Below are 23,322 nucleotides of genomic sequence, written 5' to 3'. Positions count from 1 at the left end.
AATTCAAAGTCTAAATACCTCTAAGCATTAAATTCGAAATATCAAATGCCTCTAAGTATCAAGGAGTTAGGTCCACTATTTATTCCGAGTGCATTGATAATAATTAACAACGCAAATGTACCGGTAATAATTAATAATTATTGGGGCTTATTTTCCACGCCAGTTGATTGAATCTTTTTTGGTAACAACGTCCCGGTTCCATTAAAAAAAAAAAAAAAAAAAAAACATTGACGTAACTAAAATTGGTTTCAGATCAGACGCGAATATGGCTGCTACGACGAGGTTTTCTTTTCAAATTACAACCTTAACAAACGTCAGTGCAATTGGATAAGATTCCTCCGGATAGTTCAGTCTTACGACGACCAAGTAAATCTAATTGGTACAAAAATAAAAGGTAACAAAATTTGATCTGACAAAAACTGTTGAATAAATTAAATTAAAGAGGCTCCGTTCCATCTCGTTCGAAACTAAAGCGATACGATTACTTCTCATTTTTAACCGACTTCGAAAAGGAGGAGGTTACTCGATTCGACGTGTATGTCTTCTTTCTTTATATTCGTTACGTCTCTTAGGGGACCCAATCTTCGAAGTGATAAGAGACGTCCAGCCTGATACAGAATTGGTAGCTTGGTTTCTGCCCACGATGGAACAAGACTTCGTCTTTATATCCCACGACATGTGCCCGAGGTTGGCTATTTACAGATGTACGATCGACTCCATTCTACACGGTGAGTCGTCAAACGAGTTACATATAAATATACAGCTGGACGATTATTTAAAATAACAATCTTTCAAATAATTTAACACGTTGAACGCCACGTCACCCACATACGGGTGACGGAGCTTTTCACCAAAGAATTTTAATAAATAATTCGAAGGACCAAGTATCGATGAAAACAAGTCTGGATAGAATTCGTAAATTTCGATGAGAATCGAAAAATAAGTAACACGATAAGTGTTACATTCTATCATTTCTAATTGCCTCGAGACGAAATTTTAGTCCTGTAGACGCGAATCAATGTGGCAGTCAACGTGTTAAATAAGCAATCTTTTATATTTTATTTTAAGAATCTCCACTAGACTTATCCATGGCGCTACTCTCCCACAACACAACATCCGTGATTTCGCGTCAGTATTACGACATCGACGAGTACGAGTCGACGTCGGAGGAGTCTTCGTCGTCCACGCTCTCCTTGACGGGGGATTATTTGGATTGCAGCATTTTGACGACGATCAAAAGAGGGGAGAGGGTTCTGTTACCGTGCGAGGTCTGTGGAAAATCTTTCGATCGTCCCTCTCTTCTCAAGAGACACATGAGGACACACACAGGTACGGTTAATTATTATCAATGTACAGATTTAATTGTCATACGTCGATTAATTAATTGTAACTTTATCGAAGCTGTTTTTGACTAGCTATCTGTTTATTACGAATTGAAAAGAGGGAAAGAAATTAGGAAGGGCACGAAACCTTAAGATTGTGGGGGATTCCCCGGTAACTAACAAGGTCCGACAACAACAAATATCCTGTCACGAGCTGATTCGAATAAAATTTATGTGATTAGATAGTACTCGACAAAATATTTGACACGTATTTTTTTTTTTATCAGCAATCGTCCATATTGAAGGGGTGAAACAGCCCCTAAAGTTAGGTGCGAATACCATGTTTTTCGTTAGATATTACGAGAACTAGAGGAGCTAGTTAAATATTAGGTAGACTGGAAAGTAACGTCGTTTCTTTTACATTAAATTCGAACAAATTTTTAATAAATTTCTATTTTTAATCAATTATAATTATATTCTATTTTACCAATTAATCGCCCTCGTTATCAACAGCCTTTCGCCGTTTAGCGTGCAAATGTTCAATGCCATATCGATAAAAATCAATGAGCTGACGAGTGATAAACAAGTATTTAAAATTGCAAAAACGACGATACTTACCAGTACACCTAATAATAGCTAAATAATTTTTTTGGATTTTTCCATTGATGGTAAATAGTAATACATAATAGTGGTACATAGAACGATAGTAACTCTCAAGGATCGTTCTCGTCGCGATTTTTATAGTTATTAAGCAATTCATCGAGGATTTCAGTGAGAATTTTCGCTTCGCTCGATTGTTTTTTACGTTCTATAAATGAATTATTAACTTTTACGACTCGCGAAGGATAGCGTAGATCGTTGCAACATTCAAGAAACATTTCTGTCACGATCTTAATTTTTTAATAAACGATAAACGATAAATCGAGGATTTCAGGCTTAGCTACGCGTTAACTTCGTTAAAAGTATTCGCTTTGTTCCATTGTTTATTAACTTTTTGCATATAAATAATGGACCTGGGTACTCGTGGAAGATAGTATGGATCATTAGCAACGTTCAAGAACCGGTGTTGATACGATTTCGATTGAAATCAAATAGTTATAAACGTTTTTCGGCGATTGGTAGGTGCAAAATTTGAATCGGTGCTCTCTATCCTTCTCGCACGGTATATCTTTCTCTCTCTCGCACACTTTCAAGGGGCCCCACCGGCGCGAAATTTAAATATTCCTCCTACTAATCGGCGAAAAACGCTTATAACTATTTACTTTCAACCGAGATCGTATCAACGCCGGTTCTTGAATGTTGCTAATAATCAATACTATCTTCCACGAGTACCAAGATCCATTATTTACATGCACAAAGTTAACAAACAATAGAATAAAGCGAATATTTCTAACGAAGTAACGCGTAGCTAAGATTCTAATCCTCGATGATCGTTCTAGTTTTCAAGATATTTAAAAAAAACAACGTGTCTAATATTTTTTTTAGATCTACCTACCTTACTTACCTACTATCTTAACAAGTTTTTAACAAAAACCATCTTTGACATTAAATTGAAGGCGAGAAGCCGCACGTTTGTATGGTGTGCAACAAGGGATTCTCGACGTCAAGCTCGTTGAACACGCATAAACGAATTCACAGCGGCGAGAAACCCCATCAGTGCCTTGTTTGCGGTAAAAAGTTCACGGCCTCATCTAATCTCTATTATCATCGCATGACACATATCAAAGTAAGTTTCGTCCAAGTTCTCTTTGATAAAAAAAGGAAATTTTCTTGAAAATGTATCATCCGTACTATCATTGGTAATTGCGAGACATATTTATGTAAAAAGGAGTGAGCACTATTGGAAGTCGTGTGAGGGAATCCCCAACACGGCTGTGATTCCCCTACAGTGACTATCCTTGGTCTAACGAATGTCTCATTCGGTCTCATTTACGTCTCAACGACATAAACACGAGAAAAGTTATCTTAAAACATGAGAAATTCACAAGAAACGTACTGTTTCTTTTGCAGGAGAAGCCACACAAGTGTTCCCAGTGCTCGAAATCCTTTCCAACGCCTGGAGATCTCAAGAGCCACATGTATGTTCACAACGGACTATGGCCATTTCGGTGCCACATATGTAGCCGCGGCTTCAGCAAGCCAACCAATCTCAAGAACCACATGCTGCTTCACCTTGGTCGATGTTCCAACAAAAAGATCGTTAAGTCAGTTTCTGACTACTAACAGATATTAACTCATTGATGATTGGAAATGTCAATCATGAAAGTGAAATTTACCTATTACGTAAACCGATGTTATTCCTTTGAATAATTATTTATGAAAATCGTTTCTCCAAATTGAAAATTTGCAAAGGGGGAACTACTGTGGTTAAGTAATTAAAAGAATTGTCGTATTCGCATAGTATATAATGTATTAAAGTCTTAAATATTAATCTGGCAATTCTACTGATATGGAATTGAATTTTTTATTTTTGTATCATAATACTACAAGTACATTAATGAAGAATATTTAGCTGTCCAGTGTTGGTAGCATAAACCAACCCCTGTCCAGGTTGCGGTGCCCACCTGATACAATTTAAACTTACATAACCAGTAGTTTCACGATTATTCTGTAACAATTCTCTAATCAACACCATATTCTTTTTCTTATCGTTAATATTTAAACAACTTTCCATATTACAAGTATTCCAGTCTTGGCCATACAGTCTGTCGTTGTCAGCATTGTGCTCTCTTAAATTACACGTACTACTATTTATATAATTAGTACATTCCGCAGTCTTGTTATAAAAATTTGTAGTCTTGCATAAATTATATTTTGCATCGTTTTCATCCAATGACGTCCGTTTGTCGTCTTGGGATTCCGTATCGACTAATTTGTAAATCGAAGCCATAAAAAAAGGTTTTGCTGGAACATGAATCTTCCTCCCAAGACCTACTAAAAGGTGCTGCTGCGTTGGTGATATCGATACAGAAACCACAGATTGATCTATTTTTGTAGAATAAATTTTTTCTCCTAAAGTCTCCCACTGCAAACTGTAAACTCCTGAAAAAATCATGTACATTGTTTTCGAACCATATTAATTTAAAATATATGTTTTTAACAAATTTAAATGAACCACTTATTGGTTTCAAACAATTAATTACTGTATTCATACGTGAATCACTTTAAAAAAATTATTTACCTAATGTAGTTGTTACGTTGATTCGACCTGATGGAAGGAGTGCTGCTAAAAGTTTTCCATCCGAAGAGATATCTACGCTCGCATCATTGTGTATCTTGCACTCGTGAACGACGATATTTTTCTCAGCTGTAAGGTATAAGTAGTAATCTAAAGGATGAAGGTAGCATAAATTTAACACAAGCTTGAGCGTGTATTAAAATACTTACAATTGGTGATGTCAGGTATTTCACCGTTGGAAAAATCCCATGCTTGCACACGATAGCTTTGAATTTCTAAAGAGTTAAAAGATATGCTCAACTGGTATATGATCAAACAAACATTTGATCACAGAGATACAAATCTTAGTTGACTCACCCTGTATTATAATATAATATTTATTACATTACCTCCAAGATTTAAATCGCCACTCTCGTTCCTAGGATCTTGTCCAACACTTCCTCCTCTCGTCCGTGGCCCTAAGCTACCAGTATACACGGAGTAACGAGAGTTGTTCGATATATAATACCGATCATGTATGCGTCTTCGTTGAGAATTTTCTGGCAAGTTCATTATAGGAAGGTTCAACTGTTGCCTACGAGATAACAGTTCGTTATAAAAAAATCGTCGGTTGTTGTTTACTTCATAATTGTATTCAACGTTTAAGCGATTTCTCGGCAGGGAGTAATGTCTTCTCAACGTGTCAAGCGAGATAGAATGGGGGGAGACAAATCTCTGATAATTCGTCGACGACCTTGGGTTCTCTTCACTCTGAGGAGAACGTTCCGTAGTTGCGTTAAACGTTTGGTTCCTAAATTCAGTACTTTGATTGCCTGGTCTATTAATGGTTCTATTAAGAGACGGTGCGTTCCTCCAACTTCTCTGGAAGTTTCTTCTCCCCCTATTAATATTGTGTTGAAAATAGGTTTGTTGAGAAATGCTGTTCCCATTACTATATTCAACGCTCTCTACTCTGTTATTACTCCGTCCATCGTTACTGGTTTGATTTCTGCTTTGTGCTCTGGAATCTCGATTCAGTAGGTGCAAGTGGAACGACTTCAAACGCCTAAAATACAAAATTAGAATAAGAATTGAACCCACAGGCAATATTAACTAAAACACAAAAACCCAAATTTATTATTTTAGAAATAAATGAGAATATTTCAATATACCCAAAAAAATTTTTTCTTCCATGTTTCTTACACAGGCCCTGCTCCTTATTATGAATGGAGAAAGTATTCGCTATCGCTTCAATTGTGGTCTTTAAATTTGAATTAGGTTGACAATATATTGATCTTGAACTTGTAATTGCATTGTTGCACCCTTCATTAGTACTATTATTTGTATCTTTGTTACTATTTACAATTGATGTTTGAGATGTATTTGCTGCAGAATGACTAGACACGCTCTTGGCAAAATTTGAGACACCGGATAATTGTGGTTCGCTGATGATTTCTGTGGCAGAGACCAAATTGGATCTGCTTGGTAGCTGGTCATTTATATTCTCAGTTGGCAGAATGGAATTAGTGCAGTTGTTCGAATGTATGTGAAAATCATTGTGTAATTGTGAGAAATTATGTCCTTGTATCTGTTGCGATTGAGATTCATCAGAAAACAAATTTAAGTGAGATCTATGCATTGTATTTTTTATTGATCGTATAAAATATCTATCGTAATTATTCTCAAGACTTGTAATCCCTTTCGATGTTGACGGTTGACTCTGATTGTATTTTTTATTATCATTTTCATTCTTTTCTTTCTTTGCAGTTTCATGTTGTGCATTTAAAGGAATATTTTGATGAAACGTCAATGGTCTTTGCAAGTTATCACAAACTTTACTTTTAATTTGTCGCAGTCTTGCTATTTCCAATCTAGCTCTGCAAAATGAAAAAGGAACACAGAGAATAGTAGTTACCATGGTCTTTTTTCGCTATAGAAATGCTTGTTCCAACTTACCGGCACAGCTCTTTCCTGTTGTCAATGTAACGATTAAGTAATTTAATATCCTGACGAACTTTCAAAAGCTCCACAAACTTTGCACGCTGAACAGATAATAGTTGTGACTCTGCACTCTCTGGTTTATTTTCTTGTTGTAAATAGTTTGCATTACTACTCGGAGTAGGCATTTCAGGATCTTTCAATGTTCTGTTACATATTTTCACATTATTAATGGTATTTCGATGATTTTCTGGATTTAAGTTGCCACTTGATATCTGAGAGGAGTTATCGTTACAATTAACTTCTGTTAAGGATGGTTTGCATTGAGTGTTACTAAAACACATGGATGTCGAAAAATTTTCTTGATTCCATAATGAATTTCTATTATTTGAAGAAAAAATTTGCATCTGTCCAGTTGTAGAGGAATTGTATTGTTCTAACTGCTTGTCAATATTTTCATTGTTTAACAATATACTCTGCGTATTTGCAATATTATCAGAGACAATTGTATACAGATTCCTTTGAAATCGGTCCAATACTCTCCATAGTAAGGGTGAGTTTCTAAATGACAAGAACATTATAAAATTTTTATTTAAATAGGTTTCGAATGTATTCATATAATGAATAATTATAAAAATATATATACCTATATTTATCCTTCGAAGCTGACAATCTGTTATTCCTAATAATACTGTTCGGTTTATTATTACCAGGTAGATTATGACTTTCCAGTCTTATTGCCTTCAAACTATTTGTAGGCATTTCTTGACTTTGCACTGTATCCTGAGACGCTGAATCATATATTGTTGTTACAGATAAGTTGTTTCCTGAAATATTATGGAAATAAGTGTACTCTTTTTGTACGCTTCGATTTCTAATGTGAAAGCCTAGGGAACTTGTGTGATTATGTATGTACTATGTATTGTTAATGAAAAAGTTATTTTAGAGTCTACTTACCAGTAGAAGATGCAGAGTTAGTTTGTCTCAAGAGTTGATCTGGTCCATCATCTTCTTTCTTCTTCGTCATACTGTTTCTCAAATTACAATTCCTATTGTTGTTGAATCTTTCTTCACAGTTCTTGATATCTCTAATATTCGAATTCCAGTTTGGATATATGTGAAAGTTTCTAAACGTATCACTGCTAGAGCTCAAATTTCCACCTTCACTAAGAAGTTGTATTTTCTGGAATAATCTATTAGACGAACTTGAGCTTGTACTAGGCTGTTCGTTCCTTGCTTCGAGGTTCCCCCATTCAGAACAGTTCAAGTTCACTTGAGAGTGATGGTCTGCAAAACTTCGATTTCTTCGCAAAGCATTGTACGTGGTGAATTTATTTTTGAATCGTTGAATTCTGGATTTGATATTTCTGAATCGGAGCTCCGTGTTCTTCCTTACTCCTACATTATCACACAGTATAGATAATTTAAAGTTTCTATTCATGGGATAGGAAGATAACATTGAAATCGGATACATCTGCAAAGATGTAGCATACTCTGGCACAGCATTTAAAATTTCCCTTAAATCCAAAAGAGGGCTTTTCCTTTTCGATTGCGTTGAATTTATAATAAATCCCACTAATAGTAATCGTTGATATCGTTCCAATTTTCTCAATCTTACATTGTCAGCTCCAACGCAGGAATTCATCGTATTCATGAACTTTCGTATCGACACTTTTGTTTGTTTGTTCCTATAATCTGTCTCCCCTAAATTTAACATCGATGTCTCTAGTATGCTCAACGAATTAGTCCCACGATCAACCTTAATTCACATTGGAAAAATATATTGATAAATAAATATATTGTTACAACTCAAATAAGTCAAAGATGGCAAGTAAACAGACTATTTGCTTAAACAAGTATTCCGTATTTTTAAATACTATTGCAATAGTTGTTTTATTATTAAAATACTCACCGTGTTCAAATATCTTCTAGTAAGTGTTTCATATTGATTAATTAAATGTTTGCGATAGGGACTCAATCTTTCTTTTTTTACATGTACAGAATCAGAACTTTGTTTCGCTACAGTTGCTAATGATTCCTTGTTACCATTTGCGTTGCTTGAAGCATTATTAAAGTTACTCGTACATTCTGAGTTACTCTTCGAGTTATTACAATCATGAACTTCCTCATTAATGTGTATTTTATTCATTGCGTGTCCATTTTGATTTGATTCCATGTTATTATGATTTGCAAATGTACCAAATAAATTAGTCGCTAATTGAGTGTTACTAGTGCTCTCAAAACTATTTCTAGGCTGCTGAACTTCCCTCAATCGTAACTTAAGTCTGCAATCTTGATTATTAATAGCTGACCCTTCGCGATCTCGCTGCATAAAGTAACAAGCACTGTAAATAGTGTGATTCAACCTCAACCAATTCTCTAATGTCACGATGCGCCTATATTGTACCCAATTATCTGAATGTTGAGTGGTTCTCTCAGCATAATTGTTTGGTATTTGGCTTCCATATGTTGCTCCATGATTCCTTAAATGAAATCCAGGCAGCGTATTGAAAACTTGTGTCCCATTGCGTGAATACCTACAATTTTAGGAAATTAGTACTGTAATATGCTAAAACAGATGCAGTAGGATTGGTGGTGCAAATAATAGTTACATAACAGAATTTGGTTATATTTAAAAAAAGCATTGAATATTTATTATACATACCTTAACACATTTCTGTAAGGTTGCTCTATAGGAGGGCAATTCCACTGCAGCTGCATTTGTGGTGTGTTTGCGATACCTGTAATCAGTTTCCTTCCCAATTTGTCGAAAGTCACATACCTGAAATGCAAAGTTTAGTGTAAAGTATCTAGGCTTAATTCTAAATGGTATAAGATAAATTACCTTGCCCTGTAATGTGTAATTTGTCAATGCTTACCTCACTTTTTCCTTGTCAGTCTTAGTGGTTACTACCGCGAACGCTTCTGGTTGACTCCAATCCCAAAAATGTATTTCATTGTATGTTGCTATAACAAGTAATCTCTCAAATGGATGAAAGGCAAGCGAAGCTATGACTGTCTGACTCTCTGCATTCCAAACTTCACTGCCATCCTATGTAATGATTATATGTTGGAAATATTTTATTTGTAATTGTTCCTATGGTAACATATCTAAATATTCAAGATGTTATCATTGAATGAATACTCACACTCAAATCCCAAACACGAACTTGACCACCTAAACAGCCAGAAGCCAAAATCTGACTGGAAGAGGGATGAAATGCGATGCACCATGGAGTACGAGGATGACCAGAGAGTGTTCTAATATTTTTGCCAGTTGTAACTTCGGTGATATAAACATTATGATTTCCATGAGTCGATGCCATCTTAGTCCTGGAATTAAATTCCACCATCGAATTAAAAATTAATCATAATTTCTATTTCTGATACATTTAAAGCTACAGATGATCAATGCAAACCTAATGCAAATATTACAATGCTTTTTAAATTAAATTAGTTCTAGCATTAATTTGAAATTGTTATGTGTTGAATGTATTTTATATCTCACCCATCTGGACTGAAAACCATTAAGAACGTTGCTCGAGCTATCCCAGGTAGATTACATTTCTAAAAAAGAAATTTAGAAGTACGAAATTGATTTTTTTTTTCTTTAATATACTTCATATTAAATGTAAATGTATTTTATGATATCAGATTGCACTTCTTACCAATTCCTTATGGTTCTTCAATACAAGATTTGTTTCTGCTACTGATTGCAACTGCGTACTGGGTTTACATATTGTGTGAAATCCAAAGTCTCTGAGCCTCAAATTCTGTAATATGTTTTGTGACTGACTGCCATGGTATTCTGGTGTTTTCTTGATCTTTCCCATTTATCTAGCGATCTATAATATTCGTAAAGGATCATTACCATTTAAAGAAATCTATGCAAACACCAATAATTACATTTCGAAGATGCAAGAAATTGAAAAGATGAACTGAATCCATCAAAAACGAATATGTCTAAACAAAAAAGGACAAAATAGAGGTGTTTGCTGAAACGTCTGGAAAAAAGAATTAAAAACGAGCAAAACTGACAGCTGTCAGAAACATATATAACAAATATAAAACAGTACTCTTTGTATATTAAAAAAAAATATTATCTTAAAAATTGAATATTTTTCTCTTACGTTTTAAGAAATAAATTTAGTATTGGACATTAATTTGACATTACTTATTTTCAAGTTGACCTTCACTTTTAAAAAGACAGAATTTACAACAATTCAGATTGCACACAATTCGTCGCTGCAAATATTCTTATTTTAACCAACTAATTTTCACCGAACGGAGCAAAACATATTACTCAGCTCAGCATACACAATAAACACTGTACATCCTTCTCTATTACCTTCGAAAAGAAGTAACCACTCGTTGCGAATACTCGTAGAAATCGTTGGTGCGTTGGGTAAATTTTCAAAATCTATATCTTTATTTTCAATCTCCACACACGTACACGATAAACAATACGTATACCAACGTATGACCACGTATGATACTTAGAATATTTTTATAATCACATGCTCTAGTGGAATATCACCGAGTATGTTTACACAGGACAGATTCTAACTCTGATTTAGTAACAACGGTTTTGTATCTTCTAACCACGGTATAAGAAGAAGAATAAAGATGATACGAGTCAACGAAACCTAATCTATAGCCTAGGATATAGAACATAGAAACGAAGCATAAGCTTGGAACAATTTTCACTGCAAATTTAGGCGTTTGTCCACCGATGGCGCTATTTGTACTTTCTCTTTTCTTTCTCTTTATTTTAGGCGCATGAAGAGTTGCACTACTGCTACTAAAACCCACTCATAGAGCGGCTTAGTGAGCAGTGCTGACTATATTACAATAAATGCTATATACAGGGTGTCCCAAAAATGTTGTAACACCTTGAAAGAGGTGATTCGGGAGGTGATTTGAAACAACGTTTTCCTTAGCGAGAATGTTGTCCGAGGCTTCGTTAAGGAGATATTAACGGAAAACACTGACCACCAATCAGAGCGCGCGGATACCGTTGGAGCGGTCGCGGTAGCGAAAGCTATGTGCTAAGCGGCCGCGTTTGTACGCGAACAAGCGACTCGACGTGCATCGAAGGACATTGGACGCGGCTGTTTAGCACATAGCCTTCGCTACCGCGGCCGCTCCAACGGTATCCGCGCGCTCTGATTGGTCAGTGTTTTCCGTTAATATCTCCTCAACGAAGCCTCGGACAACATTTTCGCTAAGGAAAAAGTTGTTTCAAATCACCTCCCGAACCACCTCTTTCAAGGTGTTACAACATTTTTGGGACACCCTGTAATATGAATAAAAATAAAGAAGGTTCCATTAAAAAAAATTGATTTGTTTCCACTTGTTTCTATGCAAAAAAATCCACTCAGTGAATACTCAGTGTGCACTTAAGCGTGCGAATAATTTGTAAGCTCACCCGCTCACTAAGCGGCTCAGCGAGCGACAACCCTTTTGGTTGCACCCAATTAATAATGCGTGTACACATGTACGTAGGCATACGCACTATTCAAGAAATTAAAGGATCCCCATATTGAGCACACCTGCTATATACAGGTAATACGAAATCCAAATACATTGACTTGAATCCAAAGCTTTTTCTATTTGTATCATCTGTGAGATTGCAAAAGACGAACGTTAGAAAGGAAGTTCTGTTGTGCTAAGCAGTTTCTAACAATGCTTCAAGTGGATGACAGAAAGGTAAAGCATTATTCCATCCCTTGTCCCCGCCATTTTATCCTGAAATGTCAGCAAAAACCATCGTTTAATAGTTATTTTGTGTTTTTAATGTTACTCGATTACAGTCCGTTATTTTTCTGTTTTTTTTTTTATCACAATAGATACTTTTAAATTTTAATATTACTATTCATTACTTTTTCATACCACTACTTATTTACAAGGCTAGTTTTTGGGACATTTTAAGGTTATTTAATTTTTATTCTTTTCCTAACAACATTCCTACCACAAATATTCTTCTAATCAAATCATTCTTGTTGTCAATGTTTCATGTTCACAAAAGCTGAATAGTATCACTAGTTCTTTTAAGTTTAAATCACCTTTGAGAGTATCTTTGTGACATTTGTAAATAGATAGTTATGTAAATATTAAACATAGTTTTCCAGAAATAGTAAGTGAATGTGTGGATTATCGCTATAACACACACACGCTTAGAATAGAAGGTTATCTGTAGCTGTCACCATGTACTATAATTAATTCTAATACTAAAATTAAATGGATAATACGTCGAATCATATATAACACATAATATGTCTCACATTTTGGTTTTAGTTAAACATTAGGGTGTCCACTTTGATCTATCTTAAGCAATCTTTTGTTTACTCTTCTCATCAGCTCAAAATAAAAAAGATTCTTAGACAAAAATTGCTATCTTTGCTAATAGAATAAGAACTGATACCTTAGCATGATAATCTCAAGTGTTTAATCTAACTTCAAATCAATTTGAACATATGTGGTTGAAAACTGGCTTACAGTCCATTGCATTTGGTGTTCGATCACCAGTAATCTGCTTCAGCTCTCAGAAAGTTCAAGAAACTAGCGTATCGATAGAGTGGTCATAAGTCACTGTTTGTCTTGTTATGCTCAAACTAATAATGACAAATACTGAAACCTTCCTAGAAAGAAAGTTAATCATTTTTACAATATAGATACTTTTAGGATACAGATTTCCAAATAAAAACCATTCTGTATACGTACCATTTGTCATTCAATCTAATAAAGATGATATAACTTTTCTAACACACCATAAATTTATACCATGGTAATCACAAACATCTTTAAAAGTGTCTTAAACCATATTTAAAGAGTCTTTAATTTTGCATAGAAATGTTATGTAAGCTTTTTTTCTGTATTATCACAGATAATGGAGTACAAAAGTCTTCGTTCCTCTTATCACTGATTATTCTATATTCATTATTCATTGTCAATCATTTTTCTTACAATTTTGCCTTATTTATCCATTTTTCCTTAAATCTATGCGTATTACGCGGCGATTTTGTGCTTATCTTTATTTCTATGATTCCTGTTCTTTTTCTGATTTCGCTGAGTAATACTCAACATGATGCATCATTGCTGTCGATTCATCTATAGCATGAACATTCAATTCTTAAACACTGGTAACTTCCATCTGTTTGTTTTACTTTTCTATTATCTGTTCATGAAGTATTGTAAATTACTATTTTTAAAATATGTTTAAAAGAAATTGTACACATGTTAAATAATACCAAAAGAATTTCAAAGAATGTAAAAAGAAAATGTATTGTTTATGGTAAAACGTAAAATTTATACTTAGTAACTAAGTAAATTTACAAAGAGCCTTTATGAAATTGGGTTTTGATTTTAGGGGAAAACTTTGTATACATTTTGTATAGGGTTCTATGAAATCAACAACGAAAAAAAGTTTCACTCCAAAATGTTCATTATTAAGCTACCTGCGAATTTTGCATCTTACGTTTTTATTTTATCTCGTTTATTATGATTGTTATCGTTAAATTATTCGAATGAATTGCATTAAATTGCCAACAGATTAATTAAAAGAGTACATACGAGAGTTATCAAAAGTTTTTAAAAAATTGATACAGAATTTATGCATTTATCAATCCTTTTATTTAACCTTATCTTTGATTAATCGAAAGAATACAAGAGTCAATCAAAATTTGTGATAAATTGCCAAATAATTTGTACGTTTATCAGTACTTTCACTTAATCTTATCTACGATTAATCGAAAGAATTACTCGTCATTTTATAATAAATCATAAATCTAAAGTTTAAAAAATTGAAATAATATTCTAAAATAATTAACTTGTATTTGTTATCTTCCTATAATTTTTTTTTTTTACATTTCGATAAATCACATTTTTGCAAATTACTTGGAATATTTTATCTCGTTGTTTTCGATGACCTTGGACTATTCTCTCAAGGTTAACACTCTGAATAATCATTTCCTACAATAATAACCGCCACTCGGCTTTAGTTTCCAGGATATTAGTAAAAATATATCTAATACTACGTATCGTGGTTCTAAAGTTTCACATTGCATGTACGTTCCAGATCGTAGAAGACCTTGACTTTAACACATGTGTAGATTGAAGACGCCAGTATACTAATTAACTGATCCAAATGAAAGAATCGACTGTGTCTTATCGAGAAAATTTTCTATCTACATAAGAAATTTTCCTATCTTCGCATTTGAGCATGTATTAGATAACAATTCTCAGATAAGAATTGCAAGCCTAATTCCTCCAGAGCTATTACTCAATCAGCCGCAAAACGTTTTGAAATAAAGACGAATCCTATAAGAACATTTTTCGTGAATCGCTATTTGTCAAAACATTTATCTTTCTTTTCTTTAGGAATTTTTTTCTCGTAAACAATAGAGGTTGCGCTTGTATATTATTTGACGAGATATGCTTCATTTTGACCGAGGAAGTGGAAAATAATTTTTAAAAACGTGGGTTCTCACTTTAAAGAAAAACTTTCTATATATTTCTAGCAGGGTTCTATGAGACCTACAATGAAGACAAAATTTCGATTAAAAATGTTCATTATTAAAAGAGCTATACAATTATTGACAATGATGCAACCGTTACATACTTTCCCGCCAAAAACTGCTAAAAAATACTCTCTTCCGACAGTTAGTTTTTTTTTTTTTCTTTTTTCCAAAATCTTCACCTAAAGACTCGCAGTTTCCGGTCACTCCTCGTTACTTGCAATTCGAATTTTCTACGTACTGAAATTTTCCTGTCTCCCCTTTCAACTATCCATTAGATAAGAACTGCAAGCGTAATTCCTTCCATTAGCTACAGAAACAATTACCCAGTCAGTCGTAAAACGTTTGCGAATAAAAATGAATCCGATAAGTTCTAACGCTGATTACCGCCTGACCTCGCGGAGCATCGGGATCGTTCATGAATCGTCCGATAAACAAAACAGCGGTCACCGGGCCGCTCCAGGCCGTTATGATAACAAACTCCGTCCGGAGACCGCGGAGATAATGGCGAGATATCGTACGTTATTCCTCTAAGACGAGATACACTCGTTAGAGTCGGTTAGCCAGTAGTTGTCTTTCGTGAGTCGCTGATTTGCGTGACGACAGACACTTTTCAGTCGAGTGTCGACTCACGTGCGCGCGTCGTGTCGGTCATCTTCGCTCCGGTCGTATCGGTTCGCGCTCGATTTGGAGCCGCGAGTGCCTTAAACCTTAAACGTTGGAAAATCGTCGTTCAGTGAATTAATTGAAGCTATTTTTGCTCTGTAGAGTCACTATTTTATCGAAGTGAGTGTGTTGTTTCTGGAAGCAATGTCAAACCGATCGGTTGTACATGTGCGAACTAAAATTAGATTCTTTAATTTTGAAATTTATCTTTAACGAATTAAAAGTTTAGCGATATATAGTCGTTCTGTTTAGAGTTTTATTTGCGTTTCGTACTTTTTATTATCAATCAACGGAAGCACTCAACGTTGCTCGACCCGACACCTATTCGCGATGAGGACAATTAGGGACGTTTGTACGTCGTCACGACTGACGTTTAACAGATAACATCTGCATTAGAAAATGTTATATCATTGGGAATCTTTTTTTTATGAATTTTTCATTCTTTCGTCTGTGCGAATTGTTAATGATATTCAGATTTTAATGTTGACAAGGAATGTATATATTCTGTCCGTACTTTTTTCAAGTGTATAGTATGGTCGAGATGAGAATTCCAATGACCTTGACATGTGTTATCAAGGTCAACGTTCTCAACAATTCCATTTTAGTTATTTCAAAAAACAAATAGGGATAATATTGTCTGTTTTCTTTTTTATTTTTGGATAAAAACGAGACATTTGTTAAAAATGTTTAAACAGACATTATCTTTACTCGGAATGTCATCGAATTAGTTTATAAATATGTAGTAATTATAAATTTATCAGATATTAAACGTTAAACTTGCTGCATCATATTTACACTTATACAAGTAAAAAAAAAAAATATTTTTCCATCTCCTTTATCTTTTAAAGTTCTAACAAATTTGTAATTCTTTTTATTTTCTTTCGCCAAAAGTCTTAATTCTATCTCATGCCAATTAACCTAATGCACCTTTTTGGGCCGCAGCATCAGTGGCGCCATTTAGCGTGAACCACGATATTCCGAGGGTCGGCCATTTTGGTTCACTTGATACCATTTAAGATCCTCTTCTTTTTCACGAATACAGGCACTAAAATTTAAATTTCTTGTACAATATGAATTATGAATACGCGAAATTGCCGTAAATATGTTTACTTCAGGATTTCTACGACGAAACCTAAAATACATTTCGATTTCATAAAAAAAAAAAAAACCAGGAAAATTATAAATTGTAATTCGTGTATTGTTTTTTGGAACCTCGATCGAATTCAGTTCGTTATAATTAAAAAAAAAAACGATAGTTTGTGCAACCGATCGCCAATTGTTTCTTGCTTCCTTTCAAAAAATACATGATCAATTGACATTTTTAAAGAATAAATCGTGTCCAGAACCATGCAAAAATTCGCGAAATTGGATGGCGCCGATAACGGGATAAAATTGCTCAAAGGGAAAGGTATTTATTGTTCATATTCTATCCTCTCTTGGTGAACGAATCCGCAGGCACGTGGTCATCAACGCAGTCCCTCAGATACGCAGGCATTTCGTGAGAGGACCAAACGCGATGCCCTGATCGAACTTCAACGTGAATTGGAGAAACTCGAAGGGACAGCGACAGGGGAGGTCAAGGAGGAATTTCAGCGACAATTCAACGGCTTCACCGAACTCTTTCAAAGGTTCCTTGCAGAGGAAGGCCCCTCGTTAGAATGGGATCGTATACAGAAGCTTCCAGACGATGCGGTAAATCAATCTTATTTATTTATTTATTTTAAATAATGGCTGCCACTCGCGCATACGCGTGCAGTAGCTGTAGGAAACGATGCGTGGTCCCAATTCTTTTATATTTCTATCGATAAGCGATTAATAATCCAAAAATTGCATTACAATTTAGATTTGTACTGAGGAAATTTGAAACAATTCTCAGATGTATCATCAGTGCGTATGCGCAAGTGGAGACCATTACTAGCCCTGGGATTCCCCTGTAATGTTACCATCCAGACAGTACAGTGCTACCAAATTAAACTCGTTAAAAAATTACAATTTACTTTCAAAAATTTTCAGATAAGAGATTACAATTCTTTGCCGACCCCAGAAGGAGAAGAAGTGAGAGCCCTGTTAAATAAGTTAGTGGTTATTAAATTGAATGGAGGACTTGGAACTAGCATGGGATGCCACGGGCCAAAGTCTGTAATCGCAGTTCGCAATGGTCTCACTTTTCTTGATCTTACTGTCCAGCAAATTGAGGTAACACATGTACAATTACATTATAATAAAGTTAAAGAAAACTAACCAGAGAACTAAAGAACTGACAACCATTTCTTTCCGTAAACAGTATTTGAACAAAACTTACAATGCCAATGTACCCCTCATTCTGATGAATTCTTTCAACACCGATGAGGACACACAACGAATCATAAGAAAATACAAAGGAATAGATATAGATATTCAAACATTCAATCAAAGCTGCTACCCTCGTATCAACAGAGATTCTTTGCTTCCAATTGCTAAACACTGTGATGTCCAAGATGATATCGAAGCGTAAGATCAATCTCCAATGTTTCTATATCTTTACAATAAATATAAAATTACATGTATGAACCAATATTAATTTCATTTGCAGGTGGTATCCTCCAGGTCACGGAGATTTCTACCAAAGTTTTCGAAATTCAGGTTTACTGAACAAATTTTTGAAAGAAGTATATTTCATTACCTCAATATGTGTTAATTAAGAATAATATTGTAGATTGATACGATTAACTATAATGAGTGTCGTGTTTATATAGGGACGCGAGTATTGTTTCATTTCAAACATTGATAATTTGGGCGCGACTGTAGATTTCAAAATTTTGAAATTATTATTGGAGAAACGTGAAGCACCTCCTCTCGAGTTTCTTATGGAGGTGACTGACAAAACTCGAGCTGATGTGAAGGTAATAAAATTTCTTTTATACGATAGAATATATTTATATATTTTGAAATGTAACTTCTTAAGAACAAACCATTCTATATTTTGCAAATCTAAAATAAATAATTTAATTACTCTTTATCCAACTTTTATCCAATTATAGATTTTTATATGTCCTTGTAGGGAGGAACGTTGATCAAATACGAAGACAAACTCCGTCTGCTTGAAATCGCACAAGTTCCAAAAGACCACGTAGATGACTTTAAATCTGTAAAGACATTCAAGTTTTTCAATACAAATAACTTGTGGATAAAACTTAGTGGTACGTGTGCTTATTTCTTCTAATAGCGTGACTCATAGTTGTAACGCTAACAATTCTTGCAGCTGTCGATAGACTACTTTCATCAAATTCTTTAAACATGGAAATTATTGTCAACAATAAGACATTTTCAAATGGTCTGAATATTATTCAGCTGGAAACAGCTGTGGGGGCTGCAATGAAGTCATTCGAAGGAAGTATTGGTAAGAAATCCAGAATTTTTATTCTTTGTAGAGCTTCTGTATGATACTGCTATAACGTAATGTTGACTGTATTTTAGGTATAAATGTGCCACGTAGCAGATTTTTGCCAGTAAAGAAGACCTCAGATTTGATGCTTGTCATGAGTAATTTGTATACTTTGCGCAATGGTTCCTTAGCGATGAGTCCTCAGCGAATGTTCCCTACAACACCTCTTATAAAGCTAGGCGATAACCATTTCTCCAAGGTCATTATCCTCATTGAACCCTATAAAAAGTCTCTACTTTCTTGCTTATATGTTAAATAAGTGATAAATCTTTTATTTTAGGTCAAAGAATTCCTCACCAGATTCCCAACTATACCTGACCTGTTAGAATTAGATCACTTGACTGTGTCTGGTGACGTTACTTTTGGAAAAGGAGTGACTCTCAAAGGAACTGTTATCATTATCGCTAATCATGGAGAGCGTATCGATCTTCCATCAGGTACAATTTTAGAAAATAAGATTGTATCTGGTAATCTACGTATTTTGGATCATTAAATGGATCGTTAGATTTTGATTATTTTCGATTATTACGATTAATGTCTGAAGAAAACACATGATTTTATTTATTTAATACTAAATGGTTCATTATGTTTTCAAAAAGGATATATACGTTATAATTTACATGTACATTTAAACGAACATGAGAGAATTATAATCGATTTAAAGTAATTAATGTTAGAAGAGATAATTTCAATGTATAAATGGCATAGCTATGTAAATGCTATTTCGAAGGTGATGAAAGATTGTAAACATGTTAGTTGAATATCAAATTGTTTTCAATATTTGTTACTTTTATTACATTCTCCTTGTATGCGAATATACTTATTTTTAAATAACTGTCTAATGATGTAACATAAAAACACATCAAGTGTCAACGACATTGTCAAATTCCAAGGTTACTACATTACTCGGGCTACATTATTTATTTTAAATTATACATAGGCACACGCAATATCATCATTTGCTTCTTTTTTTATACCTAGTTTTTCATTTTTGCGCGTAAAAAGTATAATATATACAATGTTCAAAATTTTTTATATGTACAAATAAGCCAGAAACAATTGATCTCTAAATATCCTTAAAGTCTACTATAGATTGATTCGAAAATAGCTCCCGTGTAACGTAAACCATTATCAAAAGTCACTTTATAAATTGTACAATGGATGAAAAAAGGTAAACAAAGCAAATCGAATCACCAAAAATTTGGAGGAAGTCGACCGTCGGGTGGTGGCACGGAGCCGTTCGTTAAACTGTTCTTCAAAAATTCTTGTAGACGTACTAAAGGGCCACCGCTAACGCATCCTACGCTTTGCATGCAGGGATAATATTTTTCAGACAACAACATCAACAATTTTGGAAATTGGTTTGGATAGGCAGCCCACAATAAGTTTCCAGCGACTTCGAGCATGTCCAACAAAAGAGTGGCGCAGATGTCTGCTACCTCTGTCCTGGGTTCTGAAATAAAATTACCCATATAAATGAGATATTTTAGGTACAAATCTTGGGTGACTCGCCTTGTATAATAGTCACAATAATTACCAGTATTTAAAACAACAGCCAGCCATCGCCACGCGTACTGAAGCCCATGTGGATTGCTTTTATTAATACCTTTTCTTTGAGAAGTGATGATAATGGAAGTATACAGCCTCATCAAACCGGACATTCTTTTTAAAAACTTATCATACTTCTCAAGGGTTCCATCCTCATTATACTTGTATCCTAACGACGTATAATAACTCTCATCCGATTGGTCTACCATCTTTGGAAGAAACACAGGAACAGTAAATGGACAAGCGCTGTGAAAGTGCGACAAAAGTAGATCACCAAAGTCAGAGTGATCGTTCCAGAGAGCAACGACTACCGCAGCAATTGGAAATGCCATTTTTGGTTTGCTGGAAACAAGTGTTTCGCCTTGGCTCTGTTAAAAAAGAAACATTAAATGTGGTACGGTTTACTATACAACAACCACGTTAATATTATCAGCAAGAACTAAGCTACATACAACTATTTTCTTCGCTAAGATATTTTTGCAGAAAGCTATCCCTTGTGGATATTCATTCACATTTGGCATAGCCCTTCCTGTGAGGAGATTATGCAATCTTTCGTATTTGTCTCTTAGATGTTGTTCGTTGATACCAGAGATTGCATTCACTGGTATATTTATTGCTTTTTGGCATTCAAATCGAAACTTTCTTGTACTCTCAGCCTGCACAAAGTCATTGTAGCTGTTCGCATAATAATCTAGGAACTGTTGACTATCCATGTACCGTTGTAGAGATTCCTTGTCAACGTATTTGTACAAATTGTCTGAAAATAGATGAAGATCGTGTATTTATCAAAAATATGTGCAGTGCGTCAAGTGTAACTCTTATTTGAAAAGTGTCTCGAAATATAACTAAAATAATTAATACGCACTCTCGTGCATACTCTCATGTTCTTCCAGTGAGACAATTTCTTCTTTATTAACCACCACTGGGGTTACTTGTGGTATGTTTAGAACAGTTACATTTTCTGTTACATGTACATTTTCTGGTGGTTCGCTGTCTCCATATTTGTCTTCGTTGCTTTGAGTGTCATCGGTACTCGTCTGTTCGAAAACGACCACATCGCAAATGGGTTGAAAGTGACATTGCTTCGCACTCTCCATGCTGGCTAAATCTGCCTCGTACTGAGCGTTTATCCTCTCTGAAATATGCAACAAAACATAAATATTTGGTTTTAGGAAATCGTGGAAAATAAAAAGAACGACACCTCACCTGCTTCTAATTTAAATGCACACAACATTTCATCGATTAGCTCAACCATTTTTTTCATAGAATTTAGATCGATAGCTGTTGCTTCTCCTGTCTGAATATATATATACATATATTGTTACATGTTCTTTTCAAATTTAAGACTAATTTCAGCGCTTACCTGAACTTTCTCATGTATAGCCTCCACTTGATTAAGCAAGTCTTGCAATTTCATGCTGTAGGAAGATGCAGACAGAGTAATAAGTTCGCAATACTTTACTCGGAACGTCTCTCGAAGAGCTAATACACTTTTAGCCAATTCTTCTTTCTCTTTCATTTGTTTCTTGTATTCCTCCAACTCTTTGTGTCTTTCATGTTTCCTCCGTATTTCTTCTTGCTCTGCAATTCTTTCCTCCGCTAATATATATGCATAGTTCTCTTTGCTTCTTCGTTCACGCTCCTTAGCCAAATAAAAGCGCGAGATTGCCATATGTTCCTTTATAGCTTTGCCGTTTTCCCTCATGTTCTGCCAGTGACGCTCGATCTCTTTCTAAAGATACACAAAGATTTCAGAAAATTAAGTATACACATTTCTGAGATTTTAAATAAATAATTACCCAAACTTCCTCCTTCCTTTGGTTCTCACTCTCCAAAAAGATCTTGTTAACAGAGAATGCAATGCCACTCTGCAGAGAAATTTTGTTGTTCTGCGAATGAATGGACTTTGATGGATCTTTGATGTTGCAAGAATTCTGTTCATTTTCTGTGTTCTCTGATTGCTGGATCTCATTTTCAGTTGGTGTTAAATCGGGACCAATTTTGATGCTGTCTATGTTCCCGGAGATGCGAAAAGCTTTCTTTAAAGCGGATACTTTCAGAGAGGTGAAGTCTGAAGCGATGTCGTTCGTAATTTGTGGCTGTTGTTGAACGTAAAAGTTTATATTAAAAGATTTGCGATGAATGAATTGATTGAATCGATAGAAATGTGCTTACAGTCTCATGTTTAGAGTGAGGCATCTTTGGAAGTATGTTGAGAGACATAGGATATGGTTTATTGAATTTTAAGAAATTCACTATTTATAAGATCTTAGAGATGTTATTATAACCTAAAAATTTAGTTTCGGCATTCAGTCCAGATACATGCAAACAGAATTTAATAAAACATTTTTAATGTTGATTTTGGAATAGAATGTGTATGAGGTTTGGTGTATTTTAAAATACTAGTACTCCACTAATTATTTAAAAATGTTCCAACATGACATAACCATTCACTGCCATTCACTCATCAGTTATTCCAAAATGTTCTAAAACTGTTGATCTGAACCATAGTGGACCATGGCATGAAACAGGATCGATTATTTTAATTTTATATGGGATTGTTTAGACCAGTATGTACTAGTTACTAGAGGGACACAAAGCCAATGGGTGCATTTGGGTGCATTCCACTGATCCTGATCAATGATAGATTTAGATACAGATAGATATACTAGAATGTCTAGCACAACCATGGACATAGGAATATAGGGACCAGGCATAGTAGACGTGGTGCGGCATAAAACCAAGGTGAGG

The 23,322-nt window shown here is 34.7% G+C and overlaps 4 protein-coding genes and 2 long non-coding RNA genes across 13 annotated transcripts in view; 2 read left to right on the top strand and 4 right to left on the bottom strand.

Annotated features, from left to right (window-relative positions):
- Positions 1–3,570, top strand: part of LOC128876657 (zinc finger protein 726-like) — a 5,736-nt gene extending 2,166 nt beyond the window's left edge. The window contains exons 3-7 of one of the 2 annotated variants that reach the window (XM_054123186.1): positions 253–394; positions 573–728; positions 1,069–1,329; positions 2,879–3,048; positions 3,333–3,570. In XM_054123186.1, coding sequence (XP_053979161.1) covers positions 253–394; positions 573–728; positions 1,069–1,329; positions 2,879–3,048; positions 3,333–3,545 — 942 coding nt within the window. In that variant the 3' untranslated portion in view covers positions 3,546–3,570. The remainder of the gene's footprint in view (positions 1–252; positions 395–572; positions 729–1,068; positions 1,330–2,878; positions 3,049–3,332) is intronic. The other variant, XM_054123187.1, reaches the window with a different exon arrangement.
- Positions 3,571–3,712: 142 nt separating this feature from the next.
- LOC128876656 (putative uncharacterized protein DDB_G0277255) lies at positions 3,713–11,184 on the bottom strand. Of its 4 annotated transcripts, none has more exons than XM_054123185.1 (16): positions 10,766–11,184; positions 10,086–10,262; positions 9,926–9,984; positions 9,567–9,750; positions 9,297–9,469; positions 9,083–9,199; positions 8,330–8,954; positions 7,375–8,176; positions 7,064–7,244; positions 6,436–6,978; positions 5,652–6,356; positions 5,234–5,545; positions 4,890–5,074; positions 4,710–4,775; positions 4,504–4,629; positions 3,713–4,364 (listed from the first exon to the last, which is right to left on the bottom strand). In XM_054123185.1, exons 2-16 carry the CDS (start codon positions 10,248–10,250, stop codon positions 3,817–3,819), a joined length of 4,791 nt encoding a protein of 1,596 aa, XP_053979160.1. In that variant the 5' UTR covers positions 10,251–10,262; positions 10,766–11,184; the 3' UTR covers positions 3,713–3,816. The 4 variants fall into 4 exon arrangements, with proteins under 4 accessions (XP_053979160.1, XP_053979158.1, XP_053979156.1 ...); XM_054123183.1 differs by having other exon boundaries at positions 4,890–5,545; positions 8,330–8,743; positions 8,825–8,954; positions 10,766–11,181; XM_054123181.1 differs by having other exon boundaries at positions 4,890–5,545; positions 10,766–11,181.
- An 801-nt stretch (positions 11,185–11,985) lies between these two features.
- LOC128876235 (UTP--glucose-1-phosphate uridylyltransferase) lies at positions 11,986–19,803 on the top strand. Of its 4 annotated transcripts, none has more exons than XM_054122422.1 (11): positions 15,489–15,719; positions 16,943–17,007; positions 17,083–17,291; positions 17,613–17,795; positions 17,884–18,089; positions 18,172–18,247; positions 18,335–18,481; positions 18,640–18,778; positions 18,841–18,978; positions 19,056–19,222; positions 19,304–19,803. In XM_054122422.1, exons 2-11 carry the CDS (start codon positions 16,947–16,949, stop codon positions 19,514–19,516), a joined length of 1,539 nt encoding a protein of 512 aa, XP_053978397.1. In that variant the 5' UTR covers positions 15,489–15,719; positions 16,943–16,946; the 3' UTR covers positions 19,517–19,803. The 4 variants fall into 4 exon arrangements, with proteins under 4 accessions (XP_053978398.1, XP_053978397.1, XP_053978395.1 ...); XM_054122420.1 differs by having other exon boundaries at positions 16,927–17,007; XM_054122423.1 differs by lacking the exons at positions 15,489–15,719; positions 16,943–17,007 and adding an exon at positions 11,986–12,126 and having other exon boundaries at positions 17,055–17,291.
- On the bottom strand, positions 12,040–14,684 carry LOC128876237 (uncharacterized). The gene is made up of 3 exons (XR_008456976.1): positions 13,141–14,684; positions 12,842–13,058; positions 12,040–12,165 (listed from the first exon to the last, which is right to left on the bottom strand). It is a non-coding gene; the product is annotated as an uncharacterized LOC128876237 (long non-coding RNA).
- LOC128876236 (uncharacterized) lies at positions 14,690–15,466 on the bottom strand. The gene is made up of 3 exons (XR_008456975.1): positions 15,329–15,466; positions 15,038–15,243; positions 14,690–14,952 (listed from the first exon to the last, which is right to left on the bottom strand). It is a non-coding gene; the product is annotated as an uncharacterized LOC128876236 (long non-coding RNA).
- LOC128876233 (mRNA export factor GLE1) lies at positions 19,792–23,301 on the bottom strand. Its single transcript, XM_054122419.1, has 8 exons — positions 22,747–23,301; positions 22,371–22,670; positions 21,935–22,303; positions 21,778–21,868; positions 21,437–21,706; positions 21,024–21,328; positions 20,561–20,939; positions 19,792–20,476 (listed from the first exon to the last, which is right to left on the bottom strand). The coding sequence occupies exons 1-8, from the start codon at positions 22,792–22,794 to the stop codon at positions 20,214–20,216; spliced, it is 2,025 nt and encodes a 674-aa protein (XP_053978394.1). The 5' UTR covers positions 22,795–23,301; the 3' UTR covers positions 19,792–20,213.
- Positions 23,302–23,322: the final 21 nt, after the last annotated feature.

Source organism: Hylaeus volcanicus, chromosome 5 (genome assembly GCF_026283585.1).
Source record: "Hylaeus volcanicus isolate JK05 chromosome 5, UHH_iyHylVolc1.0_haploid, whole genome shotgun sequence".
Classification (NCBI taxonomy): domain Eukaryota; kingdom Metazoa; phylum Arthropoda; class Insecta; order Hymenoptera; family Colletidae; genus Hylaeus; species Hylaeus volcanicus.
Note: the sequence above shows the minus strand (reverse complement) of the source record. Positions and strands in the feature narration are given on the sequence as shown.

Excerpts from the sequence above, each read along its gene's own strand:
- LOC128876656 (XM_054123181.1), bottom strand. The coding sequence starts at position 10,250 with ATGGGAAAGATCAAGAAAACACCAGAATACCATGGCAGTCAGTCACAA. Across the intron at positions 9,985-10,085 it reads TGAAGAACCATAAGGAATTG|AAATGTAATCTACCTGGGAT; the intron begins GTAAGAAGTGCA and ends TTTCTTTTTTAG. Across the intron at positions 9,470-9,566 it reads TTCGTGTTTGGGATTTGAGT|GATGGCAGTGAAGTTTGGAA; the intron begins GTGAGTATTCAT and ends ATCATTACATAG.
- LOC128876235 (XM_054122422.1), top strand. The coding sequence starts at position 16,947 with ATGCAAAAATTCGCGAAATTGGATGGCGCCGATAACGGGATAAAATTG. Across the intron at positions 17,796-17,883 it reads TTACTGTCCAGCAAATTGAG|TATTTGAACAAAACTTACAA; the intron begins GTAACACATGTA and ends TTCCGTAAACAG. Across the intron at positions 18,248-18,334 it reads TGAACAAATTTTTGAAAGAA|GGACGCGAGTATTGTTTCAT; the intron begins GTATATTTCATT and ends GTGTTTATATAG.
- LOC128876233 (XM_054122419.1), bottom strand. The coding sequence starts at position 22,794 with ATGTCTCTCAACATACTTCCAAAGATGCCTCACTCTAAACATGAGACT. Across the intron at positions 22,671-22,746 it reads CTCACTCTAAACATGAGACT|CCACAAATTACGAACGACAT; the intron begins GTAAGCACATTT and ends GTTCAACAACAG. Across the intron at positions 20,477-20,560 it reads GGCTGTTGTTTTAAATACTG|AACCCAGGACAGAGGTAGCA; the intron begins GTAATTATTGTG and ends ATTTTATTTCAG.